At 39.1% G+C, this 14,123-nt stretch overlaps 1 protein-coding gene across 1 annotated transcript; it reads right to left on the bottom strand.

The window, feature by feature from the left end:
• Positions 1-5,110: 5,110 nt before the first annotated feature.
• Positions 5,111-13,912, bottom strand: ormdl1 (ORMDL sphingolipid biosynthesis regulator 1). The gene is made up of 4 exons (XM_026145012.2): positions 13,753-13,912; positions 11,964-12,143; positions 9,207-9,358; positions 5,111-8,311 (listed from the first exon to the last, which is right to left on the bottom strand). Exons 2-4 carry the CDS (start codon positions 12,135-12,137, stop codon positions 8,176-8,178), a joined length of 462 nt encoding a protein of 153 aa, XP_026000797.1. The 5' UTR covers positions 12,138-12,143; positions 13,753-13,912; the 3' UTR covers positions 5,111-8,175.
• Positions 13,913-14,123: the final 211 nt, after the last annotated feature.

Genomic DNA, 14,123 nt, shown 5'->3' with positions numbered 1-14,123 from the left:
TCAGCACTGATAACTGGCAACACAATAGTGGGAACAAGGTCACACGTGGAAAGACGCCAAATCGTAAAACAATGAGAAAAACATGCCGTGTGTTCTCTGTAGATATAATCGCAGAATGTGGATCTCTTTTCCTGATAAAACAATGACTCTGGCTAAGTCTGGTGATAATTACAATTACAAGAGACTGAGCAAAGACTGATAAAGTCCAATGCCATATATGTTGGCAGTATGCCACAATGCAGAGGCTTGATTTCCCGCTATAATACAGAGTATAACCCTCCACTGGACCCAAACGGCAACACATAAATAGAAAACACCACTTTCCCAGTTCCTGACCAGTGTTGGTCAAGTTACTTGGAAATAGCAATCAGTTACTAATTACTGATTACTTCTCCAAGAAAGTAATCCCATTACTTTACTGATTACTTATTTTCAAAAGTAATTAGTTACTTATTATTTAGTTGCTTTTTAAAAACATGATGCACAACCTGAATACATTATAAAGCCATAGAACTTTCAGCCCAGTTCTATTTTTTCTGCATAATCCAACATATAAAATTGAATCAAATGAAAAAGTCTATTTTTAAAACTTGTTATATTAGTTTTAATCTTTTAACTTTAGGCACATTGCAACAAGCAAAAATTAAATTCTATGCAACATCCTCTGATCGGAAGAAATTTGTTTAACATTTAAACCTATTTTCTGCATGAAATTTCCCCTTGTGGGACTAATAAAGGTATATCGATTCAATTCAATTCCAGCATATAAAATTAAATATTTTTTGTGTGCAAGTAAAACACAGCAAAAAAAATAAATAAAACCAAAGATTTAACAGCACTAAGTCCTGTTGCTCTTAAATCTATTTTCACCTGTTTAGCAGGAGAGGGGCTGGTGGAGGTTTGCCCGGTGCCGCAGCGGTCATGTCAGTGGGGGGGATCCGGGGGTTTCTCTGTGAATTTCACGTTTCCATGGCAGAGTGCTTGGGGCTTGCTCAGATTTGAAGTTTAATTTTTTTGCTGTAGTGAGAAGTTTTCTTTTCACGCAGACTTTACAGTGAACGCTAAGATTTTTGTCACTTTTTATGGAATCAAACTCAAAGTAATGTCAGTACGTCCAAGCCTTAAACTCTGCATGGTCGAGTTTGTAGAGTGTGTAGATCAATCCATTGTTGATCTACACACGCCTGTTGCTACCACAGATATCTCACACATGTACGTCATCGTCATGAGACACTCTCACAAACAAAATCATGGTTTAGTAACGCAGTAGCGCAGCATGCTTATGAGAAAGTAACAGTAATCTAATTACTTTTTTGCAACAGTAATACCTTACGTTACTCGTTACTTGAAAAAGTAATCAGATTACAGTAATGCTTAACGTGCTACTTCTTATCTCTGTTCCTGACGCAGTCCAGCTGATGTACCCGTTGCACCCTGCTGCACACTTATAATGACTGCAGCTACTTTACCTCATGAACAGTAAACAGAGAAAATCACAGAGTGCATACTTAGGAACATCTCCCCGCGGGACCGGATATGCTCTGAAATGGAGACCAGGTGATGCAGGCTGTCCATCTCAGTCGTCGAGGTTAATGGAACCTGTGGGGGCAACGATCTGATAATGTACCGGTAAAAGGAAATGAAAGCTCATTAGTGAAGTATGCAGGGCTGTTGGATGGAGCTCATCACTCAAGGGAATTCAGGTGAGTCATAAAGGGACAGAAAAAGAAACAAACTTCAAAACTTTGACTCCAGTCAAATGTGGAAACAACGGCAACAACCAAACTTCTGGTCATCTAAGCTACACATTTTGACGCTGATACTCAAACTGATCATTTATTAACATTTATTTGCAAGATAACTTTAGTATATTTAATAAAGCCATGCAAATCTTTACCATCTTTTTATGAATATTTATCAAGTTACAGGCCCTCAAAGTATGTGGGAGTTGGCTCTTTTTAATTCTCCTCAGTTTTCCAGCAATTTGCAACCTTATTCTTACTTATAGGAGATGTCCAGATGACAGGAGGACACAGGACGAATCAAGCTAGAAGATGAGCCTTGCATGCAAATTCATCGAAGGAGATCTATCACAGCTGCCCATGCCACATGGTGCTATTACCCTCGAATGTTTACCCTGCATACACTTTTTGAAGTTTTCTCCAGTGAATTATCAGAAACCGGGTCAGACATCCAGGGTAGCAATGCTAGTTTCTGCTCTTTTACTTCATGCATATTAAACTGGTGCAGTTTACTGAAAGGTTTAATGGATTTAAACCTCCCACGCACACGTCCAAACCATCTCAGACTATATTTACTACCTCTGCTCCTTGCACCATCACATTTCCATTGGTCTCCCTGTCGTTCACACATGTATTCTGTCTAGCTTCTATTAGACTTTCATTCCTCTTCTCTCCACACCTCCACCTTTCCAGGCTCTCTTCAAATTGCTTTCCATTCTTAGTGCAGATCACAGTGGTTTCTGCAAACCTAACAGTCCACGGAGGCTCCTGGCTGAACTCACCTGTCAGACTGCCCATCACCACTGTAAACAAGAAAAGGCTCAGAACAGATCACTGATATAATCCCTTGAAACTAAGTCACTTGTGCTGCACACCTCACACTCCTCATACTTCTCTGCCACTTCCTCATGCAGTACATCAGTTCCTCTCCTGGTACTTCTCCATCAACACTGTCAAAGCAAACATCACAGCTTTAGTGCTTTCTCAGCTGATGGTCACTCCTCTTTGCTGACCGTACAAATCAAATAAATAATAAAGAATTATTTTATTTCAGCATCAGAGACAGGGGTTTAGCACAGAACTCTGGCTCTTTAACATAAACAGCCTCAGTGGAGATCCCTTCTTTTCGTGATCTCCTACCCAGTAATTTAATACATCTACAATAACTCTGCAGAGTTTGATGTTAACTGCAAAAATAATTGAATTTGAATCTCAATTTCAAATTTGGATTCTCAAAGGTAAATGTACATGATTGGCTGAAACAGAAAATGTGTGCTTCTACAATAGAACACAAAGCAAAAGCAAACCAAGCAAACTCCTTGAATCACTACCTGATGATGTGTCTGCGTGGAAAAAGTCACAGGTGCCCCACGCACACCTTAAGTTTCCTGGAGGTAGAGTCTGGATGACTTAAAAAAAAAATACAAAAACATTAAATTTGACACACAGAAGGTGAGGAGCTTCTCATTTGAAACAACTGAAAGCGAGCCGGTCCGGTGAGTCGGCGCATCCATCCAGTGCACAATGACACACTGAAATCACCAATGTAAATGCGGTGACTAAGGAAGGCTTCGGGAACGAGGTGAACACACTGGACAAAAGATATGTTATTCCTGCACTTATTTCACTCGCCATAGTGGGAAGACCTATGCTGCATGCAAAACATCACAGAAGGAAATAAAAGAGATCTCAATAGTGTTCTGCCATGATATTCATTCATAGGGCTGATAGCAGTTTATGTATATTTTAGTCAAGTTCAGTATGCAGTCCACTCTGTTGCGTTACTTGTAAATTTATTTTAAAAGAAATATACCTCAATCATGTGCTATGAAAGATGTCTGAATCTTTGTGTTGATCATCATGTCAGTTTTATAGCAAAAAGTGCTTTTCAGTCAGGCGCATTTCATTCCTTATCTCCAAAAAAAGCCAGTTTCAATATACACGAAAAGCTGAAAGGTGCGTTTTGCTATATTAACGGATTGTTGGGTAAAGTAAAAATCAGTGAATTGTAAATTATTGATGATTCGTCTCATAAGTCACGACACTGCTTTTACCTCCATAAACTGCCTTTATAAGAGGAAATTATCAGTATTGGTATTGGCAATACTCGTCCTGTAATTTCTTTTTTTCATATTGCATTGATACAAAAATTCGAAGTATTGCACAGCACTACCGTTAGTTTTGTTTTGTTTTTTTTACCCATTAGCTCAGAATAGTAAAAAATACTTCAGTAGGGGACTGAAGTATACATTAGTGAAAAGGATGATTCGGCGTTTTCTGCTTTGGTCTTATCTGATTGCAGAACCGGTTTCTCTACTATGCTAGAAACAATCCTCATGTGTTATGTAACATATTTATACATCGTCACCCATAAACCAGCTCCGGGTTAAAACACTGAACTGCTGTTACTGCTATTATTACATTTAATCTAAAGTTGCAAAACCAGTGAGTGCTCAGATGTGCTCGTCTCCATCTAGTGGTCAATTTTATTTACTGCAAATACATTCATTCATTCCAACTTCAGTTAGAGGAAAGTTCTGGAGAAAATCACAAGCAGTATTTCTTTGATATTTATTTGATTAGTTTTAATTTAGAATTTAGACTCAAATTACACCGATGATTTAGATTCAGAAAAAGACATGGTGGCTGCAGAATAACCCTGACACCTTCACTGTAGCTGAAATAGACAGGTACTTCTATTGCTTTTCTACTCTGAGCACTTTCTTACTACCAATTTTGTTCACTCAGTCCTACAAGTGTTTTTAACCCAACATTCACACAAGGATGGAGCAACTCCGGTGTCTTGCCCAAGGATACTCTGGAGTAGCTGGGTATCAAACCAGTGACCTTCCAGTTAGTAGAGCTGCTTTATTTATGTAAGAGATTATGAAGATCTCATGAACTCATGTGAAGTTATAGAGAGGGTGTATCACTAATATAGGTCATCTCAGGCTGTTGAAATCTTCTGGTTGTGAGGGAAAAGTTGACCTAAAAAAGAAGGGGCTAAAATTTCTTGCTTCGGACAGGGGATAAACCCAGGATGAGATAAATATGGATTATTTTGAACTGAATAATAAAATCTACGGATGAAGACATGCAGGTAGAAGTAAACAGAATAGCTCCTATTTAATATGCCTTTATGTAGATGAAACCTGATAGCTCTGTGACGATAGCACTCCTAAACAAAGGTATCCAATACAGCTGATTATTACTCTTCAGGCACTGAAGAGTAACATCTGTGAAATTCTGATAAGTCCTGAAAGAATTCCTCATTTCTCAGCTTATACTTTTGTGGCAAAGTACCTGAGAGCCTCATTGTAGTCGTCAACTTCAGAAACTCGACGAAGCAATTAAGACGTGAGACGGAGTAGACGGAGGGCAAACATTTTAATAAGATTAAGAACCAGAAATATCAAGTACTACAAGCTATGGCCAAACAAAGTAGGACTCGCTGCCTCAATTATAGCCAAAAAAAACAACAAAAACAAATCAAATAATCCCTCAAAGTATGAAGAGAGTGGCTACATGAGTGTAAGTTCATCACAAAGACACTGGAGCTCCCTCAGTAAACACTTAATCTGACAACAATAATCTGTCTCATTTCTACATAAAGGACATAATATTCACTCACACATTCACTCACACGCACTCACAAAGAGTACAATGAGAAACGCCTGCTGTTCTGATTGGTTACAAATGATTCACAAAGGAAATCATGCACCTGAAGAGCTTGATTCTGTTCTTCCTCAGCACGAAAATGTCTGACACCCGTTACAAAACCAGACTGTACCGGTAAACAGCGAGCCATGGGCTCCTACCCTCACGAAGTAAGACATATTTGAAAAATACATTTGCAACATCTTTGTGACTAGAAACACAATTTGCATCACTGTGTGTGAGATGAGAGCAAAGAAAGGAAGAAAAGTAAACTCAGCCTAAAGCCTCACTGATGCCTGGGCCCGCCCAGGTCGACGCAGGCCGAAAATACATCATTAAATATTCACATAAGTTAGTAATGCGTATGGCATCCTGTCATGTACAGACATATCATCTTTAAACCAGAGGGATGCACCACAAAGCAAACTGAACACAGCCAGGCCTCCTTTCAGAGATAACAGGTGTCATGAAGGTGAGATGTGTTTATCCCGACTCTGTGTTGAAGAAAAAAGGAGCAGATCACACTGAGCAGTGAAGACTTTACGATAATTACTACAGCCAAACATCAGGCCAGAAAGAAAGTTTCTTACAAAGATGGGACTCAATACAAAAGTTCTGAATCTCTGCCCATGAAAAAAAAAAATGAAACCATTCCCTTTGACATTGCCTCCTCATGCACGCTGATTTTTGATCGCTCCATGGAAGTCTCGACTCCTCACACCGTTTCTGTATCATGTCCTGAATCACTCCCAGTTCGCCTGAATCGCAGCTTTTTCCACTTTCATTTCAGTTTGCGTCTGTGCAAGTATGTGCTGTTGCCATCTTAGCTTTATGACACCACGAGGATGGGCTGGATCTGACCAACTCCTGTAGCACTGGCTTGTCATTCACATAACTATAGCCTCTGACCCTGATGGGGAGCTTAATTAAAAAAAAAAAAAACCCAAAACTGCATGTTTTAAATATTTAAAAGTAGAAAGTGTAGTAAGTGGATGAATTAGGGGGAGGGGAGGGTAATTATTCCAAATATTTCCACAAAATCTGGCTTCTTTATGCAGCCAGATTACTCGACCATTAAAAGACTGCAGATATAAGGCACTAATGCACTGGCTTCATGTTTCAGACATGGAAGCAATGGTCATCTCTTCTGTACAGCTTCGGCTAATTTGCTTTCTGCCACACACGCTTTAGGATGTCTGACTTCAGGAGGTAAAAAGTGCTATACAAAACCCAATGCATGTGCAAAAAAGATGAAGCCTCCACAGGGTAAGAAATGTTACATATAGATTTCACTGCTCTAGCTGCATGTTGTTTGTCTTGTGTAGTTGTAGTTGAGCAAAAAGCTAGACTATGCAGGTAAACAATGTAAGGCAACTAGTCAGAACTGCTTGCAACTGAACCAAAACTTGTAGGGGTTTTCCCCCGCACCTTCATTCCCATTGTGGCACTTCCTGAACAAAACATATTGTGACTCACAAATGCTTGGATGAAGAGCAAATATTCAGCGAATTTACATTTCTTCATTTCTGAGTAAAGCGAGCAATGCAACTGCTCTGACCAACCACATTTCAAGACGTTAAATTACCTCTCTAAATCTGAGGAAATTTGAGACTAATAAAAACTAGGGATGCCTTTTCAGATTCAGACAACCTTCAAAATCAGTCTGCAGGAACCCTGTTCTAGTTGCCCCCTTCACTCATTGTCAACTTTTCCAAACAACTTTGCGTGATCTTTTCCTTCCTTTCTACCACCGCCATGAGAGTTCTACCTTAAAACCCGTCTTTCATTTCAGCAGGTTTGTGAAGTCATTATTCCACAGTATTTCTTGCAGTGGATTGGATATTTTATATGGGAATAAAAATAACGATGGGCAGAATCTCTGAATCATTGGTGAACCACTGGTCAACTGCAGGTACTGCCTTCCAATTCGGGTTACGTCGTTGTTTCTAAGTTTGTGCCAGTAGGATTTATTTATGGGGTGGAAATGCATGGAACAAGTTCTAGGATTTCGCGATCTAAAACTAGCCATAGTGGTGTCCAAGGAAACAATTTTGAAGGAGAGATCAGCAAACATTAAAGATATTAAGAATTTTGATTAACATGGGCAGAGCTGTGGAGCTTTGCGATCACACACTGCTCAGTGTTTTCTCTTTGCTGCAGTTTATTCCTAACACAACTCAGGAAGTGCATTCAGGCCTGACCCTGTCCCATAACAAAGGATGAAAATCACTTGAGTTTTTGGCCATTTCAAAGTGGAAGTAAGTTTACTGACTGAATATTAGACAAATCAGTGTTCTACTCTGCTTTACATCAGCAGGAAATTATGAACAAACATAAAAGCACGTTTTCTGCATTGCCAGCCTAATGCATTTAAATCCCTGTTGCTGTAACAGTTTGTTCAACTAAAACTGCACAGCTTCTTTGGGGGCATTACAAACACACGGCTCAACAGGTTTTGCATATATAACCTCAGCTGAAAATCTGTACTGCTCATTAACAGATAATGTTACACAAAAACTTTGAATGTAGCCTCCGCCCAGAGCTGAGTCATCTGGTTTAAAAAAAAACAACAAAAAACAAAACAAAAAACAGAGCTACCTTCATGACGCTGAAAACTCTTTAGGCTCAACGTACCTCGTTTCGTAGTGCACCCCTCTGGTGTTACTATACGACAACAGCGGCCGTTACACAAACTGTATGACTTGGTACACACATCGGCGGTACAGACTACACAGGAATTAGCTTCAGTTGCTGAGAGGCGCAGCATTTACAATTATTAATACTTGTTGATGCCAAGAATTCTGACTCCATGCAGCTGTGGCAGTTTGGGGATCAGGACACTCAGAAGCGAGGCAGTGTTGATGACAAAGTGTGTTGTGTTGTATTTTGTATAGAAACTTGCCAGGAAGTATCTGTAAAGGTGGGAAAAAAAAGACAGTGTGTTAGAAATACATTGCAGCATTTTGGTTTCAATCAAATAAAAATAGATAAATAAATACAACGCCTCCTAAAGTAAGTCACTTTCCACAGACACAAAAAGTAAAACATTTTTTCCAGTCTGCCACTGGGCTCTATGAATAGTTTCCCGTCTTTCACACTATCATAACAACTATACAGTACAGAACTATGTCACCAGCATAAAAACGGACATCATAGTTGGTCAATGTGAATGAGACTGGACCCAATACTGAACCCTGTGGAACTCCCCTAATCACGTAAAATGGTTCAGGTAATAAAGTCCTGAAACCATTTATAGGATAAAAATAAAAGACACACATATCCTCTGCTCAGGCCCAGAAATGCTTAGATGTTTTTATTTTCAGGGACAGTCTCTTTGACTCACATGTGGAAGCTGAGATGTGCAGCCAGGCTTCACCTCAGCCAACTGAAGTCACTGAGCTGTACCTCTCCACAGAGTTTGTGCCTTCCAGAGAATTGTGTGTTAATTATCTGTTAATTAATACCGTTTTCTGTGGAGTTACTAGGATGTGGAGTCTACCACCAATGGCTAATGGTTTACTATTGTACAACCATAGAAACTAAGAGGTTTTTTGTGGCACGCTGTAAACATCTTATTTCTGCTGTAGAGCATTTTAACATGGGAGTCTGTGTCACTGTTGGAGCCAGGCTCAAACGGGCATTCATGGATTCAAAATCTTTGGTAGTTCCATGTCACTAGTATCATTTTCCTAGAAGTTTCCACTTGGCATTCTCTCACACATGGTAATGTCCACAGAACTATCAGGGTTGGAGGTACATGTCTAAAGACAACAGGTTCAGAAAGAATCATTGGTATATAATACGTACAGAATAATTGGGGAGATGGTGAAGAACTTTCTAGATGAGGTGAACTGAACGCCATAGTCGAGCTGCTCCCAGTGAGTAAGAAGTCTGGCTTTTCCTTGGTCAGGGGTCTCAAAAGGGGTGCCTTTGACTGCATGCATGAAGACATACATTCCCTGTGGAGTGGAAACTGCGGTCAATAGTGTACTGACAGACTGGCCAAAAAGAAATGTGATGTCCTCTTATTGTCAACTATGAGGGCAATCTCAAAAGTAGGTCTCCTATTGTTTTAGAAATACAACCCATTTATTTTCCATAATATTTACATCATTTTAAAGCTTGAAGACTTATTTATTTTTCCTACATAATCACCATTTCGGTCGATGCAGTTTTACAATGCCCATGTCGATCTCCTGGCAAACTTTTGTTGGAACTTCATCACCCACCCACCCTACAGTCTGGACTTCAGACCCAGTGACTACCACCTGTTCCCAAAGTTGAAAGAACATTTGTCCAGTAGGCAATTCTGCAGCGGCCGTGAGCAGGTAATGACATGGGCATTGTAAAACTGCCACAGCGTCTACAACAATGCATCGACCAAAATGGTGATTATGTAGAAAAATAAGTCTTCAAGCTTTAAAATGATGCGAATATTATGGAAAATAAATGGTTGTTTGTATTTCCCAAAAAATAAATACCTTACTTTTGGGATTCCCCTCGTAAGTTAGCCATCTTGGGAGGTTCTAATTACATGTCTGTGTCCAAAACACTGGAGCTTTAGATGGAAAAAGCTGCAATACAGAGGGAAATGTAATGAAACTGAAGCGCTGACATACGGCCAAGAAATAATCACCACACTGATGGTGTATTGTGGTGGAAAACAATAGGCTATAGTTGACCTCAGCCGCTACTGTTAATAGCCTTCCTTATTGGCTGTGATACACAATCCTTGAGCTCAAACTGTTCAATGACGTCACCCACATCAACTCTCTTCATTTGAGGCCAGCCATGCAGCAATGAAAGGTCACTCTTGTCAGACTTTGAGGCATGGGGAAATTATCATAATAGGTCAGTCATCAGGCTGTCAGAAGGAAAACCGCCTTAAGACAAAACAGGGTTCCTGAATCAAACTGATAAGCGTTAGAAATCAGAATTAACACAAAACTTTCTTGAAATAATATAGAGGATAGCTCAGTAGGTAGAGTGGTGGCCCATGATCGGAAGGTCGGGGGTTCGACTCCACTGAACGGCTACCCTGAGGTACCCCTGAGCAAGGTACCGTCCCTACACACTGCTCCCCGGGCGCTGCACTGGTGGCTGCCCACTGCTTCACTGGGTGAATGGGTTAAATGCAGAGGAACTATTTCCCTATGGGGACTAACACGCACACTTTACACTATTACATAGAATTTAATGCTTTTCTTGCCAAACAAAGAAAATTATTTTTTAATTATTTATTTATTTTAACTATAGACTGTTGGTTAGAACAAAACAAGGATTTTGAAGACCTCACTTTGATCTGTTAAATTTAAAAATGTTAACTTTGTTGTTTATTAACCCTCTAATAAAAGAAAATGTATTCAAATTAAATTTTGGAGGCGAATACTTTTTCAGTCTTTTGACCAATGTGGCTTTTTCAGGACCAATACAGATCCTTAGTAAACTTGGAGACAAATAAACAAAATCAGCATCTGACCTCACCATCCCACTTATGTAAAAATAATCAAAAAGACAACGTGATATATTTTGACACCACTAGAATCTTAAAAAACATAGCAAGATAAATAGACATACTGTATAGTAAAATATCAGTACATCGTCCTGCTCAGAGAAGGCCTTCAGTAGATGACCACAGCTGCATTATTTGACCATTTTTCTGTGACATGTGGCCATTACTAACCAGATTATAGAAATCTGATATTATCAAAGATGTAGGGCTCTGTTCCATCTTAAAAGAAAAAAAACAAAACAAAGAAAACGCATCACTGTCAGTATTTTTCCTGAGTACTTGTTAAAAATAAACAAATGCAAATAAATTTTAGAGACTTTAATATCCAGTGAAGTGGACTTTTCAGGGAAACTGCGAGAGATGGTTTTCATTAATATTTATAAGATATAAGAGAAACTTTAGCAGTGGATGAATTCTACTTTGAGCACATGCTGATTTTCCTGTTGCTTTGGGGACGTTGCTAATGGAAATAAAAGTTAATCCACGAGATCCTCATGTCTTTGGACACAGCAAGTGCAAGATTTGGAATCAGAGCTGCTGCTGAAACAGGTTAACGAAAGCGTGTCACATGTGAGTGAGTGTTGGCAAACCTGAAATAAACTACTGCTCAACCCACCAGGTCAGTCTGGGCTGTAACTCAGAGCATTTCCTGCAAGACATTTGGAGCGTGAACAGACTGAAAATCATGACCAAACCACTGCAGTTTAGCTGGCTTGTCCAGCGCCTGTGTGAAATACAGCAGCTGGAAGTCAGAGATGTCATATTTCATTCATTCATTCATTTATTCATTCATTTTCAGGCACAACAAATACCTATATTGAACATAAAATACACAAAACAAAAAACAAAACTTGCCTGAAAAAGGAGTTTATGCAATGCAATTCAAAGCATTGAATTGCATTCTTTCCCCCCCCCTCAATCATATTTTTTGTTGCTCCTTTTGGCACCATCTAAACAGCCTTTCTCTATGTAGAAAAACCCCTGAACAGCCTGGTTTGTTTCTGAAGCTCAGATAGCAGCACTGACACAGCATGAGAGAAAACTGAACTTACTAAGTTGTGAATGACATTTGTTAGAGTCCACACCACGGGCACGCTGAAGAAGGGTATGCTCAGGAGCACGATGTGAAGCACACCAACACCAAGTGCGTAGGTCAGCCAAATCCCTCGACTGTTCATCACTCGGGTGTTTGGGTTCACCTCGCTGTGAGCCACACCCACATTCATCCTGGTCTGTGGACAGAAAGAAATTCACAAAATCACTTCTGTTATACACATTATAAAAAAAAGCTATTCCACCTGTTTTGTGTTAAAAAACCTGGAGGTTGAATGTTTAAACTGAATTCAAAGAGCTGAGCATCGAGGTGGAGAGAAACTGATTGCAGGGATTTAGGGGTGGAGTTGTATTTATAGATAACACCACCATAATCCAGCATCACTAATCCACCTCTTATTGAGTATGTTCACCCCATGTCTAAATGGGTACCTCTGATGCGTTTTGCTAAAAAATAAATAAATAAATAAATAAATGAATAAATCCAACTTTTTAAAATGAGAGTTTCCTCACACTTAACTCCTCCGTGAAACTCACTGTAATCTATTGTGTTTAGTCTCATTTACATTTACTAATTTTAAGTTCTTAGACAACAGTGAAGGTTTGTTGCAGTTCAGTGGCAGAAACTTTTAATCTGACTGCATTTTAACATGGACAAAAAGAAAAAACAAAAACTCCACAAAAACAATCAAATTCAATAGGATGGTCAACTATGATCAACACTCAGCCCCTTTAATAGATACACCAGTCAAAACACTCATTAAGACGAATATCGGTAAATTAGCCAGAAATGCATTTAGACATATTTAAAAAATGTCCACAAAACCATTTCTAGTGTTTACAGAAGACGTTCCAAAAATGAAAAAAAAAAAAAGACTCCAGAGAAAATATCTGGTTGATATGGTTGAAATATCTGCTTCGAGCTGACAACAGCAACTTAAAAACAACACTAACTCAAATAATTATCACAGTTATCCACAAGAGCATCTCTGATTACAAAAAATGTCCAATCTTTAAAAAGGTAATACCGAATGTATCTAATAAAGTGGCTGATAATTAGATAAATCACAGTAACAGCATGTACCGGGTTTAGCTCTGAAAAAACAAGCTGACTGTAACTGTATGAATTTTATCTCTATATGGTGCAGCTGTTATTTTGAAAATCAAATTACACTATCAAAGTATGTCTGTAGTACTTGGTATAACAATAACGGGGGTGGAGGGCCTTATGTAACTGGTTAAACTTTGGCCTCTGACACACTTTCTAAATAGATAAAGGACAGATCAGAGCTCAAGTTGTTATTAAACAGCTAGCAGAGTCCAGTAAGTGCATCGTTATTTTAACGGACAAATGACATATATACAGCACTGAGTGCGGCGGTTAATGACTCAAATTTTAATATTAGTCTCAAATAGTGTTCACTGTGGTCATTAACTGCTGCTCTTGTCAGCAGACATGCAAATGATATTACAGAAAGACCCAGGAAAAAAAAAGTCACTATCTGCTTAACTTTTGTGTAACAGCACACCACACTAGCCTTAAAATCACCCAGGAGGCACCAAGTCAACTTATGTTCACTGCACTTGTTATGAAACTGGTGTAAACCTGGTATTTAGCAGCAACCCAACCCTCACAAATAGTTGTATAAACAAGGAACGCCTCCCTTGATTGTTTTTTCCCAGGATATAGCCGGACCCCCGAACAACCACTCTTCCTAAACCAAGTTGAATTCAATTAAATACAAAAAGGAAAAGAAACCTCCGACAATCCCAGAGTGCGAGACTTACAGCTAGTAGCAAGCAGTGAAGGTATTTGCACGAACAAACTGCTGCAAGAGAAACGCTTTTTCCTCCTGTTGTGCTCAGCTCCCAGACAGTGCAGACGGCACGACGTAGACGGACACCACCGGAAGTAGACGCGGATTTAGGGAGTTTTTACCCGGAGTATTTTTAACTCCACGGTTTGACTTGTAAGGCCGTTTCCCCGCCCCCTAACGGCTCACACCAATCAATACGCCAATGAATAAATACTATGGGAATACATGTTATTTATTTAATGTTTAAATACATTTATTTAAATGTATTTAAATTCATAAATTATTTAAATATTAATTTAATATTTAAATATTAATTTTTATTTTTTATTTTTATTTTTCATA

Source organism: Astatotilapia calliptera, chromosome 16, assembly GCF_964374335.1.
Source record: "Astatotilapia calliptera chromosome 16, fAstCal68.1, whole genome shotgun sequence".
Taxonomy (NCBI): domain Eukaryota; kingdom Metazoa; phylum Chordata; class Actinopteri; order Cichliformes; family Cichlidae; genus Astatotilapia; species Astatotilapia calliptera.
Note: the sequence above shows the minus strand (reverse complement) of the source record. Positions and strands in the feature narration are given on the sequence as shown.

Bases quoted from the DNA above. Each gene is read 5' to 3' on its own strand.
- ormdl1 (XM_026145012.2), bottom strand. From the start codon at position 12,137: ATGAATGTGGGTGTGGCTCACAGCGAGGTGAACCCAAACACCCGAGTG. The intron at 9,359-11,963 runs GTAAGTTCAGTT...TCCACTCCACAG, and splicing joins CAAATGTCATTCACAACTTA to GGAATGTATGTCTTCATGCA. The intron at 8,312-9,206 runs GTACGTATTATA...CCACCTTTACAG, and splicing joins ACCATCTCCCCAATTATTCT to ATACTTCCTGGCAAGTTTCT.